The sequence below is a fragment of the Epinephelus lanceolatus genome, chromosome 5 (genome assembly GCF_041903045.1).
Source record: "Epinephelus lanceolatus isolate andai-2023 chromosome 5, ASM4190304v1, whole genome shotgun sequence".
Classification (NCBI taxonomy): Eukaryota; Metazoa; Chordata; class Actinopteri; order Perciformes; family Serranidae; genus Epinephelus; species Epinephelus lanceolatus.
Genome location: NC_135738.1, coordinates 31430563 through 31451184, shown reverse-complemented (window position 1 = coordinate 31451184; position 20622 = coordinate 31430563). Strand labels below are relative to the sequence as shown.

Sequence of the window (20622 nt, the reverse complement as noted above, 5' to 3'; positions counted from 1 at the left end):
AAAGTAAACAGAGTGAGTCAAGACTGCAAAACACTGGATGATAGATGAAGGAAGCAATGAGGATGAGTATGGAGATGCCACATTTTCTGCCACTCTGCATGATTTATACAGACATACACTACCAGGTAAAGGTTTTTAACACCCTACAGTGTCTCTTAGCATATTTGGTTCAATCTCAAACAATGCACTCACTGTAACTATCTTACAACTTAAAGGAATAGCCTACAGTTTTGAGTGAATTCAGATTTGTTTTCAGACTTGATATGTATGCTTTGCAACTGCCTGGATCATAATCACTCTAACAGCTCTTATTGTTGTTGACAGGCAGCACCCCGTATCCTTGTCTTACTACTGTTTATATGTTGAAGCCATATCAGCTTAATTGGCTAATCTTTCAGCACACCAGCATTTAATATGACAGTGATTAAATTAAGAATTCCCCTAAGGATTTGACAGCTTGCCAATTAATAGGTCCTTAAAAACAGAAGTTTAGGTCTGTGGTAGTTTGCACTTAGCTCATCATGGAGCCAAATGTCAGCTTGTGACAAAGAAGCTATAATTAATCAGAGGACTGAAAGATTGTCTAACAGATAAGTTGCCAAAAATTGTCAGTTCCTTAGTCTGTTAAGAGGCGTTTAGAAAATGGAAGGGCTACATATGAAACACACCTGCACGAGGAGCTGACAAATGTGAGAAAAATATACAGTTTGTGCCATTTCTCAAATGGTATTTTTATTGGAAGATATTTTGGCATTAAAATGTGAAGACAATAAAGCCTTCACAAAATAGCATTTTAAGTTTCGTGTGTGATTTATCCTGGCTTCATACTGGCAGAGGAAATCTCCGCCAGTCGCTAGGCTAATTTATACGATGTGAAATGCCATAGGCTTATAATAATAAAGTTAGCATGTTGTATTTGTTTGGGAAACGTGTTTAGTATAAGACAATTGTTTTATCGGTGAACCTTGTGAGTTGTAATAGAACCGAATTTTGAAACATTCCCTTTGTTAAATGTTGCTGTTTCCCTGGCTTTGTATGAGTAGAGGAAAAGTCAGCTAGCTGCTAGGCTAATTTAAACAATATAAAATGCCATAGGCTCATGCTAAAAACAACAGCATGTCGTATTTGTGGGGAAAATGTGTCCAGCAAACAACAAGAGCTTTGTCTGTGAATGCTTCAAGTTATAATGAGGCTGATTTGGGTACTTGGAATTGAAATTGTCACTATTAAGTCATGTTTAATGTGTGTTTTCGATCAACTAAACCTTACAGCACCTCACAGAAACCCCGTCGTCGACTAGTTTTGGATATATAACTGCAGAGTGAACACAGACACACCATCGCACAAGTATAAATGCTCACAATGCATAGAGCTGACACACAAGTATAAATCCCACGTTTCTGGGGCACTTGAATATGACAGAGCTGTCATTAATGTCATTAGTAGAACCCCACTATTCCTGCTTTGACCTGGGCCCGCTTACGCCCATGTGTTACTTACATTTGTTAGTGTCAAGATATTTACAATGAGTGCATTGCTGTAAGTTTTGATTGAGGAATAGAATGCACTTTCTTGCCAAAGTTAGATGAGAAGACACCACTCTCATGTCTGTTCGCCAAACACAAGGCTACAACCAGCAGCCAGTTAGCTTAGCTTAGCTTAATGACTGGAGACAGAGGGAGACAGCTGACTGGCTAACTAACCCTAACACATTTTGTATGGATGGATTAAACAAAAGAGATTCATTATGTTAAAAAGGGAACTCTAGAGAACCTGGTGGACTGATTTTGTTCATGTAAGATTAGGCTGCACAATATGAAGATAATAAGTGATGTGCAAAAATGTTGCTGAATATCACAATAACGATATTACTTGCAATAAATACCCTGATATTAAAACGTATTCTTGACTCAGATTTGCACAGCACCTGTGCTTGTGACAGCTGGTCTTTTCTGTAACCAAAATATTGCCAGATGGCAGACGTGATTTTTTTTTTTAGGCACCAGTTCCTCTTTGGCATCCATACTTTTGTCTGCCTCATCTTGTCACACTTTCCTCCTGTAGTACAGCAGCATTAGTCTGTTAAACTTATCTCCCATGTGTGCACATTCTGTACATTTAGATGATACCTAATGGTAAGGGCTCTGTCTGATTGGTAAAAGAGACAAAATAGTGCCTCCAGACAGAATGCAATATGATGTTTTGTTTCTTTATTCAAAGTGCAATATTGCAGTCTTTCACTATGTGTTTATTGCACATGTTGATTGGGATGATAAGCTTATCTAAATGGCTGCTGGTGGTAGCTTCATATTGAGCACACATGACAATAGTAGCAGTGTGTTCATATAACTGAGTGCGGCAAGAAAGCAAATAAGCATATTTCCAAAAATGTCCAACAATCCCTTCTTTTAATCAAAAATGCTAAAACAGCACAGGGTTTTCTTTGGCTGGCAGTTGATTGCGGTGCCTTTGAAAACTACGTATGCCAGAAAGTCCTCAATACAAGGCAAAGCAGAGCAAACATACCTAGAAGCTCTACAGCCAGGAGAAATAGCCAGAAATAGAGAAAGAAGTAAAGGGGGGTGCAGGGACAAGCAGGGGGAAGAGAGACAGAAGAACAAGCAGTGTTAGCTGTATCAAATCAGGGCATATTGCATGTTTATGACCAGCCCGTACCGCTGGAGTACAGTAAATCTTGTACGAAAATTGGAGTTTAATTACAACCAGCAGTAGGGGCTAATGCAAGTACAGCCAGGAAAGAAGATCATTGCTTTGATTTATAAGGTAGTAGGTGACAAATCATCCATAGCTGGAAAGAAGCCTTTGAAATTGTGCCAGGCATCAAGATCTAGAATCAGTTGTCATTTCTGGTCATACACTCTAGATGGCGCCAGCTCAATCTGAACCACTGATACAGATCAGATACCAACAGCCAGGTAGACTTCATTAATATCAGTCAAAAGGTTTGTGTCATCTAAGGAAAGTTTCTCACCTTTTCTTGCTTTTTTCTGGAGTTTTATGGTATCTAGCGACTTCCTTTTGATTTCCTGACGAGACCGCTTGTATTCTATGCAGAGCAAGTCAAAAGAGAAGTGTAAATTACAAGCCAAAATGTAGCAGCCAATCACAGACTGTATTTATAGTTTGAGTTTCCTGGTTGTTCACCTTTGGCATGGTCTTTGTCCAGCTGATTAGCTGTCTTCTTCCATTCCTCTATCCTGTCCTGAAGTGGCGTAACCAGGCCTTCCATAAGAGCACTGCAGCGACAAGGAGACACAATATCAGTAGAGTGAGAGGCATAACAAATAGATTTATTTCCACGGCACAAAAACACTCAGGGAAGAGTGGCAGAGAGGAAGGTCAGCGGAGATGCGATGGGACCTGGGAACACAATAATCCCCTCAAGGCAAAAGCACAGGGAGAAAATTGCAGCGGAGGGGATAAAAAAAAGACCCAGGTGACACTTACTTGGTGAAGTGGCGTAATTTTGCCTCAATGCTGCGGTGTCGCATACACATCCTTGTCAGAGCTGAGCCGACATCCCTGGTGGCACCTTGGATGAGGCGAAAAAAAAAACAAATTGTCACCCACGATATAAGAGGTTGCCATTACAAATCACAGATGCCTCTCGGCCAAGAAAAATATGATTTTCTATGAGGAGTTGTTACACATCAATGGAGCATTTTGAAAGGTCTAATTCTCTCCTGACAGATGGATTTATCAGGGTGTGTTTTTTTCCCTCTGTTGGTTAGGCTTTCCCAGCTGCAGCCACTAGGTGGACTTAAATTGCTGATTGTAAAAGCAGAGCCCATAAATGTCACATCTGTTTGGGGAAAGCAAATGTGACACAGAAAACCCTACACTCCCTCCCTCTTTACAAAACATGCATTTTCTCCTCTGACACTTCAGCGTTGCATGTGTGATTCTCACCACAGTGTAAACAACAGCTTGTGCAAATTGGTTACTGTACTTTTCCCTCTCTGCTGAAGTGTAATTAAATGGAGTTTTCAGCCCCTAAAGCCCAGGCTGGCCCACTGTCTCACGGATGGTTCACAGGCCAGTGTAATATGTGGCAGCACTGATCCGGTTGTAATCTGGGCCACATAGGGCTAATCTGAGGGTCTCTCGCCAAACACGCACACACACACACAACAGGAAAGAGAGAGGACGTCTCTCAGTGGCAGACAGGCCTCACATAGTGAAGGCATGCAAGATTGTATTTGTGCTCATGAATGATTTTTGAAGCCCAGGATTGTGTGTGTGTGTGGACAGGTGGTGCAATTTACTAACCCCCCACCCTTTCCGAAGTTCTCACCCCCTCTATCCTGGAGGAAAAAGGAGGGAACCCTGTAAGGGGATATCCCTCTATTCTTCCCTGCCTGCTCTGCCTTTCCTGTTCTCTCTGTTTCCTAAACACCATTCATGCAGGGCACACAGAAAGAGAGAGAACTAACATTTCACTGCAATAACAGGCAGAAAGAAGGAGTGATACACAGAAACAAAAAGAAATACAAGACTAATATAGCCGGCCCTGAAATCAGATACAGAGTAAGGAATGCTCCACATGACTGTCCGGGGAGATCTGTGCTATTTTCCACTTATCAAATAAAGAAACTAGGTTACTGTCTCCAGCTGATACCACGTCACGCTGCCAGTTCAAAGACCATTTCACCGCGCAACTCAGCTGTCAACTTCTGTGACGGTTGCACCAGTTCAAAGACACCGAGCAACCAATCTGGACTCCATCTCACAGAGAAATTCTCCTTGAGCAGATGTGGAAATACTTGTGTGTTTGTGTGATGGGAGAGAAGAAGGGAGGCCTGTCCTGTGTCTACTTTGCTTTTCTAGGTGACTGAGAGAGATCGGAGGGTTAGAGGTGAAAGGGCATCCAGCTGTACCACATGCAGGTGTTGAAACACCAGCAGGAAGTGATTGAGTTAACATGTGGAACCTATACGCTGAGCTCTTACTATAAATAGCGAAAGAGGTGTCCATCATTAAAGGACTGGTGTTGAGTATCTGACATGTAACGGCCTGTATTGAAGCTGAGTGTTGAGACGTAATGAAAAACGTGCACATGGGACACGTGTGCGCAGGTTATGCATCTCTCCTCTTTGACTTTCTCCTCTTAAAAGCATTACGGGAGGCGTCCACAGCTGCAAATCAGCTCTCGGAGGATGGGGGAAGACTGAAGGATAGAGATGGAGGGACAGAGAGCGAGAGAGGGAGTAATGTGGGCTCTTTTATCTGTATAACAGACCTTCCCAATGTCACTGTCAGCCAGCGAGAGCCCCCAGCCCCCACTCTCCTGTCCCATCCACACCTGCCAATTTCTCTTCCTCTCCCCTCCTCTTCCTCCCCCGTCTCCTCTTCACCTCCTCCCCCTCCCAGAGGGGGGGATCAGCTGACAGCTACATCCTGGGGAGGTCCACAGGCTTCCTGCCCATGTCCAAGAGCCCCGCTGGCCTCTGGCCTCGACAGGATGGACAGGGCTGCAATGATTCACTCCCATAGCCCCTTGCATGCACATGCAGGCATGTGACAAACATATACAAGCTGGTAGGAGGGTTGGGACTGAAATTTTGTACACAGAAAAAAAAGGATGTCCATCCATATATCCTTGAAGAAGGACACCTCCTCGGTTGCTCTGAGTTTTCTTCTGTTCCTCCTTTTTCTTCTGTCAGTTTTTGCCATTCAAGCCCTTCCAGGCAACTTTGTGATTTCTGATTTTGGGCTATATGAATAAAATATGCTGGACTATCTCCCTATCTGTATCTATCGACCGACCTTGACTTTGTAGAAGCTTGAAATGTGGCTAAAAGTGCGTAGGAGCTGGGAAAGTGATTATTTAGCAGACCTGGACCCCTGGGTCTTTGGGGGAAGCTGGGCCGACCTCATAGCAGACACCCACACGTGCATGAATGAGGCAAAACACAGACCAGGAGGGAAGAGAGTCGTTATACATCCCAGTCATATATCTTAAAGGTTTAGTGCGTATGATTTAGAGGAACATGTATTGGCAGAGATGGAATATAATATAACAAGTATATGTTCTTAAGTGTATAATCACCTGAATATATGAATCCTTGTGTTTTCAATAGAATTAGAATGAGCAGTTTACATCTACATAGGGAGCAGGTTGTCCTCTACAGAGTAGCCCAGAATGAACAAACCAAACACTGGCACTAGAAGGGCTATTTGTGCATTAGTGTTTTAGTGTTTTTATATTGGAAGTGCATTGGAAAAACACTGATCTTTTTAATGTGAAACTACTTTATTCTGTGCTTTTACCGCTTTAAATCACTGAATCCATTTGTTTTGAAGAGGAAGAAACCTCTGCAGATAATTCATCTCCTGGTAAAAACCTCTTGAATCTGGATCTTAAGCTATCAGAGAAAAAAGGTGACCACACACTAGTAGGTGTGAGGCTAGCAGCCCGTCTCAAACATGCTGAAAAGTGTTGAAGAAACACTGATTTGTAACATGAAACTGCTTTATTCAGTGTTTTTACTGGTTTAAATTATCAGCTGCGTTTGTTTTTGAGAGGAGGAGACCGCTGTGGATAATTTGACTCCCGCTAAAAACGAATGAACACTAATGGAATTCCAACCAGGAGAAGTTTCAGCTCGTTGCAATCTGCAATCCTCACCACTAGATGCCACTAAATCCCCCTAATTATTACACACTGTCCCTTTAAGACACAGAGCAAACAACTTGGGCAGCACAGTAGTTCATTATGACAGCAGTGTTGTGCATGTCGCTGAAGCTAATGGTACCTGGCTCAATATTAATGCCAAGCATAAATATAAATTGCCACCAGATCTCTGTGTATGTTGCGGAGTACATGGGATTGTTGGTGGGAGGCTCCCACTGTTGGGTTTGTTGGGAAAGTTACTCTCCAGTATCCAGGACCAGTGCAGTGTGGTCCTAGTGTTTAGTGAGTGATTCCATCCAGAGCTCTGGTTCTGATTAACTCCCCTTATTCCTCAGGGTGGAGGGAGCATTTTAATAGGTCTGCTTTATAGGGGGCTCTCCTGCCAGGAGCCGGGAGCCAGGAGCTAAACTGCCACAGGGTCTCATTCCCTGATGTCTTCAACATGGTAACTTAACTATCTTTCCCTTTCAGCATCTAAACCCTGCTGCTCAGCTCAGGTTTCATTTGCACTGGAGACTACCGAGCTGGACTGGGATCCTGCTGTCGTTAGATTTGCGCATTTCCAAGCTGAATCCGGTTCTCCTGAGTCGAGTGGGTGCTCCCTCTTTCTCTGCTTCCTGTATCAATAAAGCATGTTTATGTGGGCTGTAGAGCGAAAAGGTACAGAACATCCTCACAGTTACACTTCCAGGAATATGAAGGTTTTTCTTTGCTAAGCTCCCCTAAAGTCGCAGCTTAGCAAAGGAAATTCCATCATCCGTGAGACAACAGTTATTCCTCACGTTGGCACCTTGGCTACGGAGCTGACTGCGGCTGGCATAGACAGTTAAGCCTCCTGACTTTACCCTCCCTCCTTTTAAGTGCTATAGAATGTGAACTGGCAGGGACACAGCGGAGGCCACTGATGGATGAAAAGGGCCATGGGATGAGAAGGGAGGAGAGGGGAGGATGAAAGAGGGTACACACTGCTGAGGTGCCGGCTGGGTTGGGCCAGTTAGGGGGCAGAGGAAGCGTTGGCTGGCTGATGCAGGTGCAACAGGCGCTGCCAGGACACAATCTCCCAGCAAATATATAGCTCATGTAATGTTTTCCAATACCATCAAAAATCTTGATGCAGTTTGTGTGTTTATCCCTTCAAAGGAGCCGCAAACATCATGCAAACATTTTTTGTCAGTAGAGAGAGCTTTGATTTTATCAGCTTCACTGGTCTCATTTAGTTACCAGCGGAGCAAATACGCAGCTGAGATTTCCGAATTCAAGAACCTGACAAAACATCATACATTCGCATCATCAAACATTGGCTTCAAAGCACAGCTTGAGTTCTGGCGGTGTATGTCTGTGAGAGCAGTCCGTATTAAAAAATAAAGCAGCATCCCGCACCTCTGCTGGTTAGGGAGCAATCGCTTCTGATGGAGAGAAGAGTGGGGGATAAAAGAGCCTTGTGAGGACATCGATTGAGGAACTAGAATACAGTACTATACGCCTGCAACAAGAGAATTATAGACCTAACCGAAGTTACATAAATTGTGGATGACAGACAAAGACAATGTGCGAGTCTTTTGAGAAACTCCCCAAAATCTCTCTGATGTAAAATGTGAATATATTCACATTCTTAAGAGCCGGACTTGAAAAAATAAGCATTTCACGAGACTCTTTGTTCATAACTGTAGCTCAAAGTTAACGTCTGTTTCACTCAGATTTATGTTCATGTTTTATTGGCTGACAGATTGGGGTGAAAAGTATATTTTACTTTGGAAACAGAGCCTGGTGTGTTTGAAGGAGGGGTTTCATACTGCAGATACTAGAAACTAGAAACTAGGCCATCATTGTTTGTATTCATTGTCTTCAATGACACTTAAAACCAAGGCCCAATCCCAATACACCCCTTACCCCTACCACTTAGCCCTTACTGCTCCGTTTTGTGTATTCAGGTCTAGGGGAAGGGATGGAGGGGTACAACGAAGTGTAAAGGCTACATGGCCTTTATCAGCAACATGGCGACACAAGCAACAAAAAAATGCACAAATGTATTTTCTTTGTTAATAAAGATTTAAAAATTATAATCACCACTGAATTATCTTAGTTTACTGTCATTTCAATGTATTATGGTCCTTGTCTTTATTAATTAAATTAATTCGCTAGTATGCCGATGTCTTAGTAGCTAACTCGCTAGCTAGCTAATGTTGAATTGTTATTGTAGATTAGTGCATCACAGTCCCGCATTTGGACATATTTTCATGTCGCATTCCCCCTCTTTGATGGAATATGACGTCTGGAAGTTACCTACGGCCTTAAGTTGCTACACTAGCTACCGCTCCTCTAATATCAGGGCAGACTGGCAGGGTAAGACCACGGCTTGCTAGGGTTGACCTGCAGAGCACCGCTAGTGGGCTGATAATGAAGCAGTCTTCTTTTTTATTTGATGACTTGTTTGACTGATTGATAGTACGGAATTTAGTTGCGAACAATTTGTGAGCGTCCTGACAACTGCAAAAGGCTGTCTGTAGCCCAAGCAAGGGAAATCACCATGGCAGAAAAAGGCATATTTGCACTGTCTGGCAACACTCGTTGCATCTGTTTATGTTAACGCCAGTATGGATGACTACCAATGATGTATCTGGGTCTCCCGAGGTTTCCCATTTCATAGGGGAATATTTTAACCACTACCCCCTGTGACTCTGTTTGAAGGCAAGAAGGGGTACTTGAAAATTAGGGGTAGGGGAAAAAATAATAAATGGGATTGGGCCCAACACGTAGACCACATTGCTGTATGTGTAAAAATAAAACTTGCCCATATTTTATTATGAGATTTTTTTCTTCCTTTTCTTCTTACAACATGAAAAACAAACATGGGAAAAGATAATGAAGCGTTAACTCTTCCTTTTGCCACAAACTGGAATTGAACTTTGATGAAAGTAACATAATACAAGAAAGGAACATAAAGCATTCTTATTATACCAAATAAGGAAATATTTTATATGTTTTACATGTTATATGGGATGCAAAGTCACATCAAGTAAATTTTATTTATCAAGCTTAATATTACAAATTTGTCAAGGGTGATTTCTTCAACTACGTGCTTTGGCCAACCAACAATCGTGAACCCCAAAAGACTAAATTCTCAATGCAATAAAACAGATAGAAGTAGCAAATCGTCACATTTAAGAAGCTGGAAGCAGCCCTAACCCTATGTGACCGTTATGATCTAACCAATGTGTTTTATGTGTCTGCAATATAAATCAGCAGAGCATTCAAAACCTTTGTGTCACTTCCTTGCATGTGGAATGTCTCTTCCAACCACCAACAATGCAAATGAAAGACAGAGGAAGCGACCTTACGATCAATTGTTTTAGTGACACACATACACGCACACACAGAGTCAAACACACACTCATCTCATTGTTGTCTGGCCGGAATCGCATTGCAAGTTTTTTCACCTCACAACCAGAAACACCCACAGACACGGACAGACCTCTGTGCATCCTGATGTGGTGTAAACATGTTCTGGAGTGCATTAGGATGAGACTGAAGGAGGAGGAGGAGGAGGAGAACAAGAAGGAAGTGATATTTTTCTGTTCGAGGAGCTTCCTATTCGGGGACATAAATGCTGCTAAAAATAGATGCCGCCCCTTGTCCAGATGCGCTTTTCACTGGAGTTTTAAAAGGGAGACGGAGAAGAAACAAGAAAATGTACAAGGAAGGAGAAGTACTGTATCGCTCAATAGAATAAAAAGAACAGAAACGCCAAAGGGCGTTGTTTTCACCTCACCTCCAGAGGAGGATACTGAATACAACACAAAGACCCCAGAGGTATCCAAACTCTAGAGACAGACCTTGAGTCAGCAGTCTGTGGATGACTCAGTATTTAATGGTGCAAAGCCTGCAAGCAAGTTCAACCAGATGACTCAAACTGTTCTGCTTCACACCCTTTGCATTAAGGTTGTCTTTCTGACACTTTCTGACCACTCTTTTGCTCTGCCAAAGTTGCTCATTTGCATGCAATTCTCCAGACAATGCTGACACCTCTGCTGCTGCTCATATAGCATTTCATGAGCTCCACCTCCACCTGTAGCCTCTGAGTCATAAGATACCCTGAGGGGATGTTTGTTATCATCACTCCCCTTTCTCCTCAGTGCTGATGGTGGGTGTTTGCAGGGAGAGAGCAGTCAGAGCTGAGACGTCAAATATAAACTACTTTATATTCACATAATAATAAAATCTTTCCATGTGTGTGGTTGGACTGAAATGATGTTCTCTACAAGAAAACAATTAGATTATACTGGAAACTCCTACCTATGAAGTCTTTATTAGTGATTACTAATCTACATCTTATACTATAAATGAATCCTACAGTTTTTTAATGCCAATTGATTTTAGTCACAATACCTTTAACTGCTTATACAATTAACAAGAACCCCTGCTTGGCAAAGAAGATTAAAGTATCTCTGTGTTAAAACCTGACAAGACTACAGCCATGCTAGCAGCTTTGTGAGGCTGTACTTAATAGCAATGATTTCAGCTAACTGCTAATGTCAGAATGCTAACTTGTCAAAATGATGATGCTAACATGCTAAAATTTTGCCTGTACAATGTTCACATGCATGTTCACCATCTTAGTTTAGCATGCTAGGATGCTAATTAGCACTAAACACCAGGGGTGTAATGAAACACCAATCTGGATTGACTAATCGATTCAGTGATCAACAATCCAATGCCATCGATGCACGGTGAAAAAATCAATAGGCTACATATAATCATCTTCAAGATATGCCTTTATTTTGAAATTCCCATGGTATACCTGTTTTACCATTTCCATCCAGGTGTACCTCCTTCCTAATAATTCAAACAACGCCAGGTGCCTAGCGCCAAGCAGGCAATGGCAAGTAGCTGAGAAAGACGGAAACAAGGATATTTACTAGTATCATCTCCTATTAATCGCAGGCCCCTGAATTGAATCGAATTGAAATCAATATAATATTGTTACATGATAAAACTTGTGATTTACACCCCAGCTAAACCAATAGAGACTGATAGAAATGTCTCGATGAAAAGGCAACAACTTTGTTTAAATTCATCTGGCAGGGAGCACGAATGCCTGTACCAAATTTCATAGCAATCCGTCCAAAAGTTGTTGAGACATTTGAATAATTACCAAGAATGATAACCTCATGGTGGTGATACAGCCCAGTCAGCATTTTTATGTGGGGCCCATGTGGGTAGTAAATGGGTTAAAAAATGGGCCCTATATGGGAATGTCCATGGGTTCCATATTGGCACCATGCCAATTGCCCACATCCATGGCTTTATCCAAAGGCCCCACATGGGTTGTGCTAAGGCTACCTGCGAACCAGGTGGGTATGGACCCACAATGGGCATCTTATCTGGAGCCTACTTGGGTAAACCCATCCATGTGGGCAGTTGGCATATGGCCAATATGTAACCGATGAACAATCCTATATGGGGCCCATTTTTCAGCCTGTTTACTACCCACATGGGCCCCACATACAGATGTTGGTGGTCTACCATCCCTAGAGCCATGCTACTAGAATGACTAAAAGACAGGATTTCAATGACAATGTACCATTACAATGACAAAAAAAATAGTAAATAGGCAACGCATTAAAAATAGTGAAACTGTGCTAAAAATAATCCCGACACGATCATGTGTCCTGACGACTGATCCTCCATTATCAGCAAATTTCTCCAACTGTTTCCAATCAGCCACCTCGGTTGATTAAAACTATGCGTGCATCCCTTTCATTCACTCTTCTAATGTCCTCCCTCACATTCCTCCATCAGGCTCCCTCTCCTGTGTATTTTCCTTCCCCTCCCCGCGCCAGCTCCCTTCCACACCGAGTTCGTGTTCAGGATATAGTTGAACACAGTGTTCCCCTCAAGCCTCATGTTTGTCTTCTTAGTTTGGTATTCAACCCTCAGAGCGAAAGTTATGCAGAGCAGAACGATTTGTTTTCTTTCCATTATTATTCCCCCCTTTTTTTCGTCTGTTCCTCGCATCATTGTTCCAGCCACTTCACCCTTTGCGTGTAGTCATTCTAATAGCTGGAAAACATTCATTTGTGCGGCGACCACATCGAGTTTTGAGGTTGAAGCCCATAAACTCCAGAGAGAGACATGGAGAGTTGTGTTGGGAGCTGTTTCTACAGACAAGGTAGACAGCTGAGGGAGAAATAAGAGGCCCTTGTGGACACTTATGCAGCTTAATGGTTGGGGGTCGTGAAATACCTGAAGAGCCGAGCATACAATCGGCAGAATGCATGGCACAGGGGACTATAATGCATCAAACCGTGCGATCATGACTGCATGTCAAATCTAAAATACTCAAAATCCACACGCTCTTGTTACGAAGTCAAACCTACATTCAAGATGCAGATCACACCTCCCAGTACTGGTACAATACAGGCTCAAATCAGGCTTGAACATGAAATGTTGAGCTTGATGGATGTCGGCGCTGGTCACATGGGCTGCACTCTCATTATTTGACATGTCCGTAAAAATAGCTGCACTGCTGGGACAGTGCAGAGGACAGTAATCCCCTGATCTCGCTCTGCACTAGGCCAGGGCTGCATCTCTTTCATGCCAGGCTGTCCAGATGGCGGGTAGGGATATCCGTCCCATCTGCCAACCCAGAGAAGCACAGGGGCCAAGCAGATTACTGCTTAACTGAGACACTGATCTACTAGCGTACCTCCATTCCTCTGCTGAGTACGGACTGAATGAGTGAAAGAAAAAGACAGACAGAGAGAGAGCTTGCAAAGACTCACTGGAACATTATTTCTGTGTAATGGTGTGTGTGCGCTCTACTGGCTCTGGCACACAGATGTAAAGAGAGAAAGGTTTCGTCACTGTTTTGCACAAACTTGCAGCGCATCACAGTCTGACCGGTGATCCCAGAGTGTGAATTTTTAAAGCTGGGGGTGGCTGATCAGGAAGGGAAGCGAAGGCTGTCTGTGTCTGTGTGTTACAGAGTGGGGCTAAGAGGATTAGCTAAACGCCTCTGCCTAGCCTGGATACCCAGAGCTGTGGAAATCCCACTGCAGCCACAACCCCCAACCCCACGCCCAACCAGCCCCCCCCAACTAGACTCACCTCACTCTCCGAAAAATATGGAGCCTGTATCTCATACCCTGATGGACCATTAGCCTTGAACTGCCAGCTCTTTGACCTCTATCTAATTCAACCATGTCCAAAAATGGAAAAAAATGAAGTCAACCTTCCTCTAAAACACATGTCAACCAGCCTAGCAACAACAAAACACCAAACACAGAGCCCACAATTCTCCAGATAAGTCCGGTCCTCTTAAAAACAGTACACAACTATTTAATATGATTGAGAAAAATGGTCTAGACAACACACCAAAAGCCATTAAGCTGACCTCAAACTAAGTCCAAGGAAAAGATGGGTGTTTAGAACATGAAACATTTATATTTGAAAAGTCCAAAATCCTCCAAATACATAGATCTAATATAGACTTTGTGGTTGGCAGGCCTTTATTGAACCCAGATGTGAGAGACAGACGTGCCTTTAGACATAGATCCATCAGCGCAGCTTAGAGCAACAGTGCTGTCAGACCCAGTGCCAAAACGGCTGGCAGCCGACTCCTCCAGCTGCTTCATAAAACACAGACGCTGACGCCATGGCCGTGACCATAAACTCTAAAAATGGACAACACGGGCAAGAGGAAACCTGAACATGAACATGCAGACACAGAGAGGCGGTCGTATGAGGTGGAAATGGGGGTGGAGGGGTGGCCCTCAAATATAATACAGCTATTAAGGGCATGTATGAAAAGCTACCCTTCCAGTAAAAGACAACAAAACAAGTCAGGACAGGAAATCATAAAATCCTCTTTCATTCACCGTCCTCTCTCTCTGGATCAATCAAGAAGCGCTGAAGGAGGGGAAATGTTGTTTTCCTTGGCAGGGAAACACGTACAGGCTGGAGAGTGTGTGTGAGAGTTTAAGGGGTGACGGGGCAAGTGTGTCAAAAGGTAGATTAAAAGAAGCTGAGGAGGATCGGGATGAAACTTCCAGCTGTGCCAGCAGCTGCAGCTCGTCTCCTGAACACGAGAGGGGAATCAGGGTGACAGCGATGATGGCCAACAGTTCATAGCCAAGGGCCTGGCCCCCTGTGGTGCAATCAGCCATATATGGTGCTGCAGACGCTGAGATAAACATAATCACTGTGGGCCAACAAACCCACACACACACATGAATGCAGAGACACAGCCAAATAGATGGAGACTTATGAAATGGTGGGCAAGTTACCTATGATTTCTAAGCATCTACCACTGTTTCCTGAACAGTTTAAGGCTAGTCAGTCTAAAAGCAAGTGGAAAAACAGAACATCCGGATGACAATATATTTTAAGATAATAACATTTAACAGTGCAGCTGCCAGAAGGGCAAATAAGTCTATGTCCATGGAGCCTGCAGTCTGGAGTTCAAAGGTTATCCCAATGCACTGCGGGCAAGCTCCACTAAATATTGACATTCCTCCTGCTAAATTAATTGCTGGGGTTCAGAGCATGCAAAGCTTAACGCAGCTCCCACAGGAGAAGTGGGATTGAAATGGTGCGCTGGTTAAGCGCACATAAAAACAGCCCAATCTCTTTTACATTCATTGGAGTGGATGTCGGACTTGAAAAAAACAAAAGCAACTACAAGCAAAGCCGTTTTGCTTATACTGATCGATTCAATATGTGTCTAATTAATTAATATGGGCTGAACACGAACTTCTACTGGAAATTTAACACATGAATGCTCTGTACACTCAGCAGCAAGTCTTTTACAATGCAGAAAGAAAACAATGTGCAATTCTATTAAAGGTCCTGTGGCAGAAAGGGAAAATGATATTCACAATGATGTTTTCATTAGTTAATAATCACCTGAAGCAAAACATTGTTGTGTTTTTGTTACTTTAGAATGAGACGTTTTTATCTACATACAGAGCAGGTCCTCTCCCACAGAGTCTGCCATGTTGTTCTACAGCAGCCCAGAATGAACAAATCAAACACTGGCTCTAGTTAGGGCCATTCGCATTATTGCATTCTCGAGTCGGCAGCCGTCGTTCCCCTACAAGCTTGGCAAACCAAGCTAGATGCCACTAAATCCTACACATTGGGCCTTTAACCTACTGTTATTTTCTACTGAACTGCTTAGTCTGAAATTTTTCAAAAAATCAACAATGCAAATCATAAAATTCCAGAGCCCAGGGGCTGTACACAACAGGCATTTTTTGCCCCCTCAAATTAATTGTTTTCAATGTAGACACTTGGCAGGCGTGCTTGAACGCCAGAGCAATGAAGTCGTGGCACGCACACGTTCCCAAGCCCCTAATTTTCAGGGTGCGATGGCTCTGAGTTCAACTTCTGGTACCACATGCCGTGTGATGAATTCCAACCAATCACAGCCGACAGATGTCTTTCCCTTCTTCAGTAAATATCAGTCTGTGGTAAATATGAAAAAGTTGATCATTCAGGTGCAGAGGTGCCAGGGCTTTACATCTGTCCCACGGAGGATATGCCGACACATTTATAAACGGCGTCTGGAAGAAGATCAGCTCTGTACTCAGGATTTCAGGTAAATAGGCTACGATACGATGCTTGTTAAGGCTGCTTAGCAACATCAGATGAAACCTGCTGCTGCGCTCTTGAAAGCTGGCAATAAAAGGGCAGGGCAGTAGCGCCCAGCGCCCGACCTCACGTTTTCCAGGCAGTTACAGACGCAGCATGTGTACTATGTATGTGCCAATCACATTAGTTTTCAGGAAGTTGGTCATAAAATAAAGCATTGGACGAAACACCAAAAATTTGACATGAAGATGGAAATATAGATAAAAAGTAAGGACATCACCAAAGTTATAGGGATTCATCCTCTTGACACCACAGATATCTGTGCAACATTTCATGGCAATCCATCAAACTGATGTTAAGATATTTCAGTCTGGACCAACATGGCGTTTGATTGTCCAACAAGCCAACACTGCCATCAGCTGAAACCATCTAAAATGTGTTTTTATATGATAAAACCTTAATTTTCTGCTCATCAATTCACCAGCACCAGTCTAAACTATGTTTCATTAGTTCCTCTGTTACAAAGTCTCTCATCCCGAAGTGCTCCCTGCATCATACAGTCTGTGGCCTGAGAAGGATGACATTAATCCTAGAGTTAATGTCCCTGGGAGAGGAGCAGAAGAGTGAGTGGGCGTGTGAGTGACACACTTTGTGGGATTTCATGCATCTATAGCTGTAAAACTCAGTATGTCCCGCTCTCTCTCATCTCTTTCTGGTCCATCTATCATTCTGCTGTTCTACGTGCTTTTAATGTAGACACCCTTTCCTTTGAAGTCCTGCCCTGCCATGGTCTGTACCTCGCTTTTATTGAAGCAGGCTGCCAGCTGCTAGCCAGGTGACCCCAGTCCACCTTGCTTCATCTTGCACTCACATCAGGAATCATTTAAGGTTGATGTATCGCCTTGGCAATAAACTCTACTGTAACTGGACGGGCTGTAGGAGTAAAACTGGTGAGAATGTGTGAACACTGTTGAAGAAACGCCTCTTTAGTCACTCCAGCAGTAAGTGGTCAGTAGGGGGCTGTGCGAGTGCAAACTGTTTAAAAGCATGTTGGCATGTGACCTGCGAGGTCAGGTGGCCAGCTACCAGCTGTCACTCTTTGAATATCTCTCTGTGTGTGCGTCTATGCATGTGTGATTGTGTTTGCGTGCGTGTCAGGAGCCTTTGCACGCTCGTACGGGCTTTTTTGACCTACATACTGCTCTCGACGATCAACCCCAAAGAAATCTGTGTTAATCAGCTGCCTCTCTGGCCAGCCTGTCTGCTACCACTAGCAGAGTGACAAAGCAGATCAGCAGACCTCATTAAGACTGAAGAAACAATAAGCTCAGATTTTCACTTCTCTGAGCCGACTCACCCCCCACCCCCCCAGAGCTGCCCCCACTTTGACCATCTTAAGTCCCAGACACACAGATCAAAGAACTGGTGACGGAGAAGGCAGACCTATGCATCGCCTCATGTTGCTTGAACACACCGCAAAGACTACAGCCGATGGCCAACTAGCTTGTACATTCTGCACCTGCGTGGGAGGAAATAACTCTCCATAGCAGCAGGCAGGGGTAGTCTGTATTTGTCATTTAAAAAGGGAAACCGGAAGACCGACAGGACAGATTCAAGACCCTAGTTAGCCAGTTAGCACATTAACAATGCAACCAGATGTTTAAAGAACAAATGATATTTACTGTGTGCTAGCTAACAATAACACAAACAAGTACAAAGTTTCTGATAAAGAGCTCAATGGTGGAGAAAATATTACCTAATATAACAAGTTTATTTTTATCTCACAGCCTTTTGACTTTAATTTAGTGGGGTGGCTGTGGCTCAGACGTAGAGGTACACGTAGAGCACGTCATCCACCAATTGGAAGACTGGCGGTTCGATACCCAGCTCCTCCAGTCCACATTTCAAAGTATCCTTGGGCAAGATAATGAACCCCAAATTGCTCCTGATGGCTGTTCCATCAATGTGTGAGTGTGTGTGAATGGTTACTGAGTAGCAGGTGGCACCATGTATGGCAGGCTCGGCCACCAGTGTGTGACTGTGTGTGAGATTGGGTGAAGTGCAGTCCATTTACATGTAAATTTACAAGTTGTTTGCTTTGCTCGCATTCATTTCTCTTCTCGTGTGCTGAGCTGAACAGTCAATCAGTAATTTTCCTGACCAACGGGCTTCGCCAGGTCCGATGCCGATTCAACATGCTGAATCAGCCAAAAGAAGCCGACAAAGGCCTACTAGGGCCAACAGTGTGAGACACGCCGCAAAAACTAGGCTGACAGGCGCTAACTGACGACCCGACACTGACCAATGGCCAACAGTTGGCTGGGTGTGTCAGGGCCCTTGGAGTTGCAGGACTGTGTCTTGGGTGAGCCACACTCACACTGCCTGTCCACTACTAGCTTTCTTAGATTATATTTATGCCACAAATTCATTTCTAAAAGGTAGAAAAGAGGCTTTGCCTATTCGTGGAATTTTCTCTGTGTGTTGAAACTTGCTGGTTGGATGACAAGATGTGTGATGATGTTTAAAATCAAAAACAAAAATGTGTAGTAAGAACAGTTACTTGTCTTTCAATGGATGCTGCAAACCGTAGCTCCACACAAACTTAAAGGGAAAACAATACTGTATTCCTCAGAGTGTTAAACTGCACAATACAAAACATCACAGTAGTGTAGCCGAGCCATAATGCAGTTACACCAGGGAGTGAAAATATACAGCAAGACAAAAAGTGTGCAACATTCTGTGAAAACAAATCGATCAGTTCAAAAAGTCATTTTTCTGATTTTTCCCACCACTGCTTTCAGAGTCTTAACTCCACTGTGTGAGAGCTTGTATTCACAGCAAAACATCCCCTTACCTCTAGAGTTGGTAGCCATGTCTGCAACCTTCTGAAAGGCATCTAAAAAGGCCACCGCTGCCAGAATCGTGGTCCTGTAAATATATTGGCACATGTTCACTGCACCGTGACTGCATAAAAAGTCTGTAAATATTACACAAGATTTTCTTTCATCAGGGTTTCTGCCATTCAGTGGATCTGCTTCTCACCTGAGTTGAGAGTGGAGTTTTGTGGCCTTGGCACTGAAGTCTTCCCACACAGGGTAAGAGCTCTGATAAGAGAAGGGAAAAGAAATGAGTCAAACAAATGTCTCGCCAAGGACATTTAAGCTCACAGGCTTCACAAACACACACAGACAGACACTGAATGCAGACACATTTGAGAGGACATAATGATCTCCACAACAGGATAGAATCTGTTTTTCTCCTTAATTTGTATTAATAACAGAGCTGAAAGGAGGTTGCAGTAACTCATAGGGAGCCTGGTGTCTTACCCCAGGGTTAGAAACAGGTTGGAGTATAAGCTCCCTGCTCTGACTTGTCTTTAAAAAGGTCAATGTGATTTCTTAGTGCGCACTTGTGTTATTATTGTCCTTGATAAACCTAACGCCCTCTTCCATCATTCCTTGCCGTGGGCTGGTATGCGTGCTCACGTGTTTAGATGTCTTTTGTACATGCACGATCTGCATAAGCTCTCATATCATGAGTGTTTATATGCACTGGGCAGGTAGTAGGGCTGGGCTTTGAGAAATCTGGATTAGATTTACCCCGGGATCATCACACACTGCCTTGAGCCGTGAGAGCAGAAGCCAAACATAAAACACATTCAAGGCTAGATCCCATTAGAGCAAGAGCTTGAGCCCTGGAGAAAGGAGAGGAAGGGCATAACCCCCATGCGCCCCTTTGATGGAGACGAGCCAAAAGAGGCCACACATCCTGACTATATATAGTCAGTTTGCAATCTGGTAACAGTCTTGCTCTTCATCACTTGTGCTGTAACCTCCCATTCTGGAAATGATGGCCGCTTAACTCCCGGCTTGGAAAGTGATTTAGGAGCCGTCATCCCTAACAAAAATGTTTGCCATGATCCTCCCAGCCTTGCTGTCTGCACTTGACTTCAACAGGTGTCTAATTAGCTTGTGTGGCCTGTGACTCCCAGGGGCTGGAGGGATGCGCTGCCAAGACAGCTGAGGGAGGAGGGTGAAGAAGCGGGCAAAGAGGGCGACATGCGGAGCAGCAGGGGAGGGTGGGACATAGATTTCTCTCTTCATCTACACACCCTGCAGCTCCCAGGGACGTGAGGGGAGACAAACAGAGGGAGGGAGGAGGGATAGGAAGGACAGACAGGCTCTTCCTCCCATGCCTCCTCATTCGAATGGTGGGTGAGGTCAACACTGTCATCCTCAGAGGTGGCAGACAACGTTCCTAAAGGTGGTTCCTTTCCCACACACAGATGCTTTAAGTCCCATGCCATTCACATCCATTGCTGACCTAATTCTTGATTGCTGATGTAATCCAGCTGAATCATTTGATTCCTTTTCACC

At 43.7% G+C, this 20622-nt stretch overlaps 1 protein-coding gene across 2 annotated transcripts in view; it reads right to left on the bottom strand.

The window, feature by feature from the left end:
• Positions 1-20622, bottom strand: part of mtss1la (MTSS I-BAR domain containing 2a) — a 31755-nt gene that overhangs the window by 8904 nt on the left and 2229 nt on the right. For both annotated transcript variants that reach the window (XM_033622220.2, XM_033622222.2), the window contains exons 2-6: positions 19289-19350; positions 19101-19174; positions 3469-3553; positions 3166-3257; positions 2993-3067 (exon numbers count right to left, since the gene is read on the bottom strand). In XM_033622220.2, the coding sequence (XP_033478111.1) occupies positions 2993-3067; positions 3166-3257; positions 3469-3553; positions 19101-19174; positions 19289-19350 (388 nt within the window). The remainder of the gene's footprint in view (positions 1-2992; positions 3068-3165; positions 3258-3468; positions 3554-19100; positions 19175-19288; positions 19351-20622) is intronic.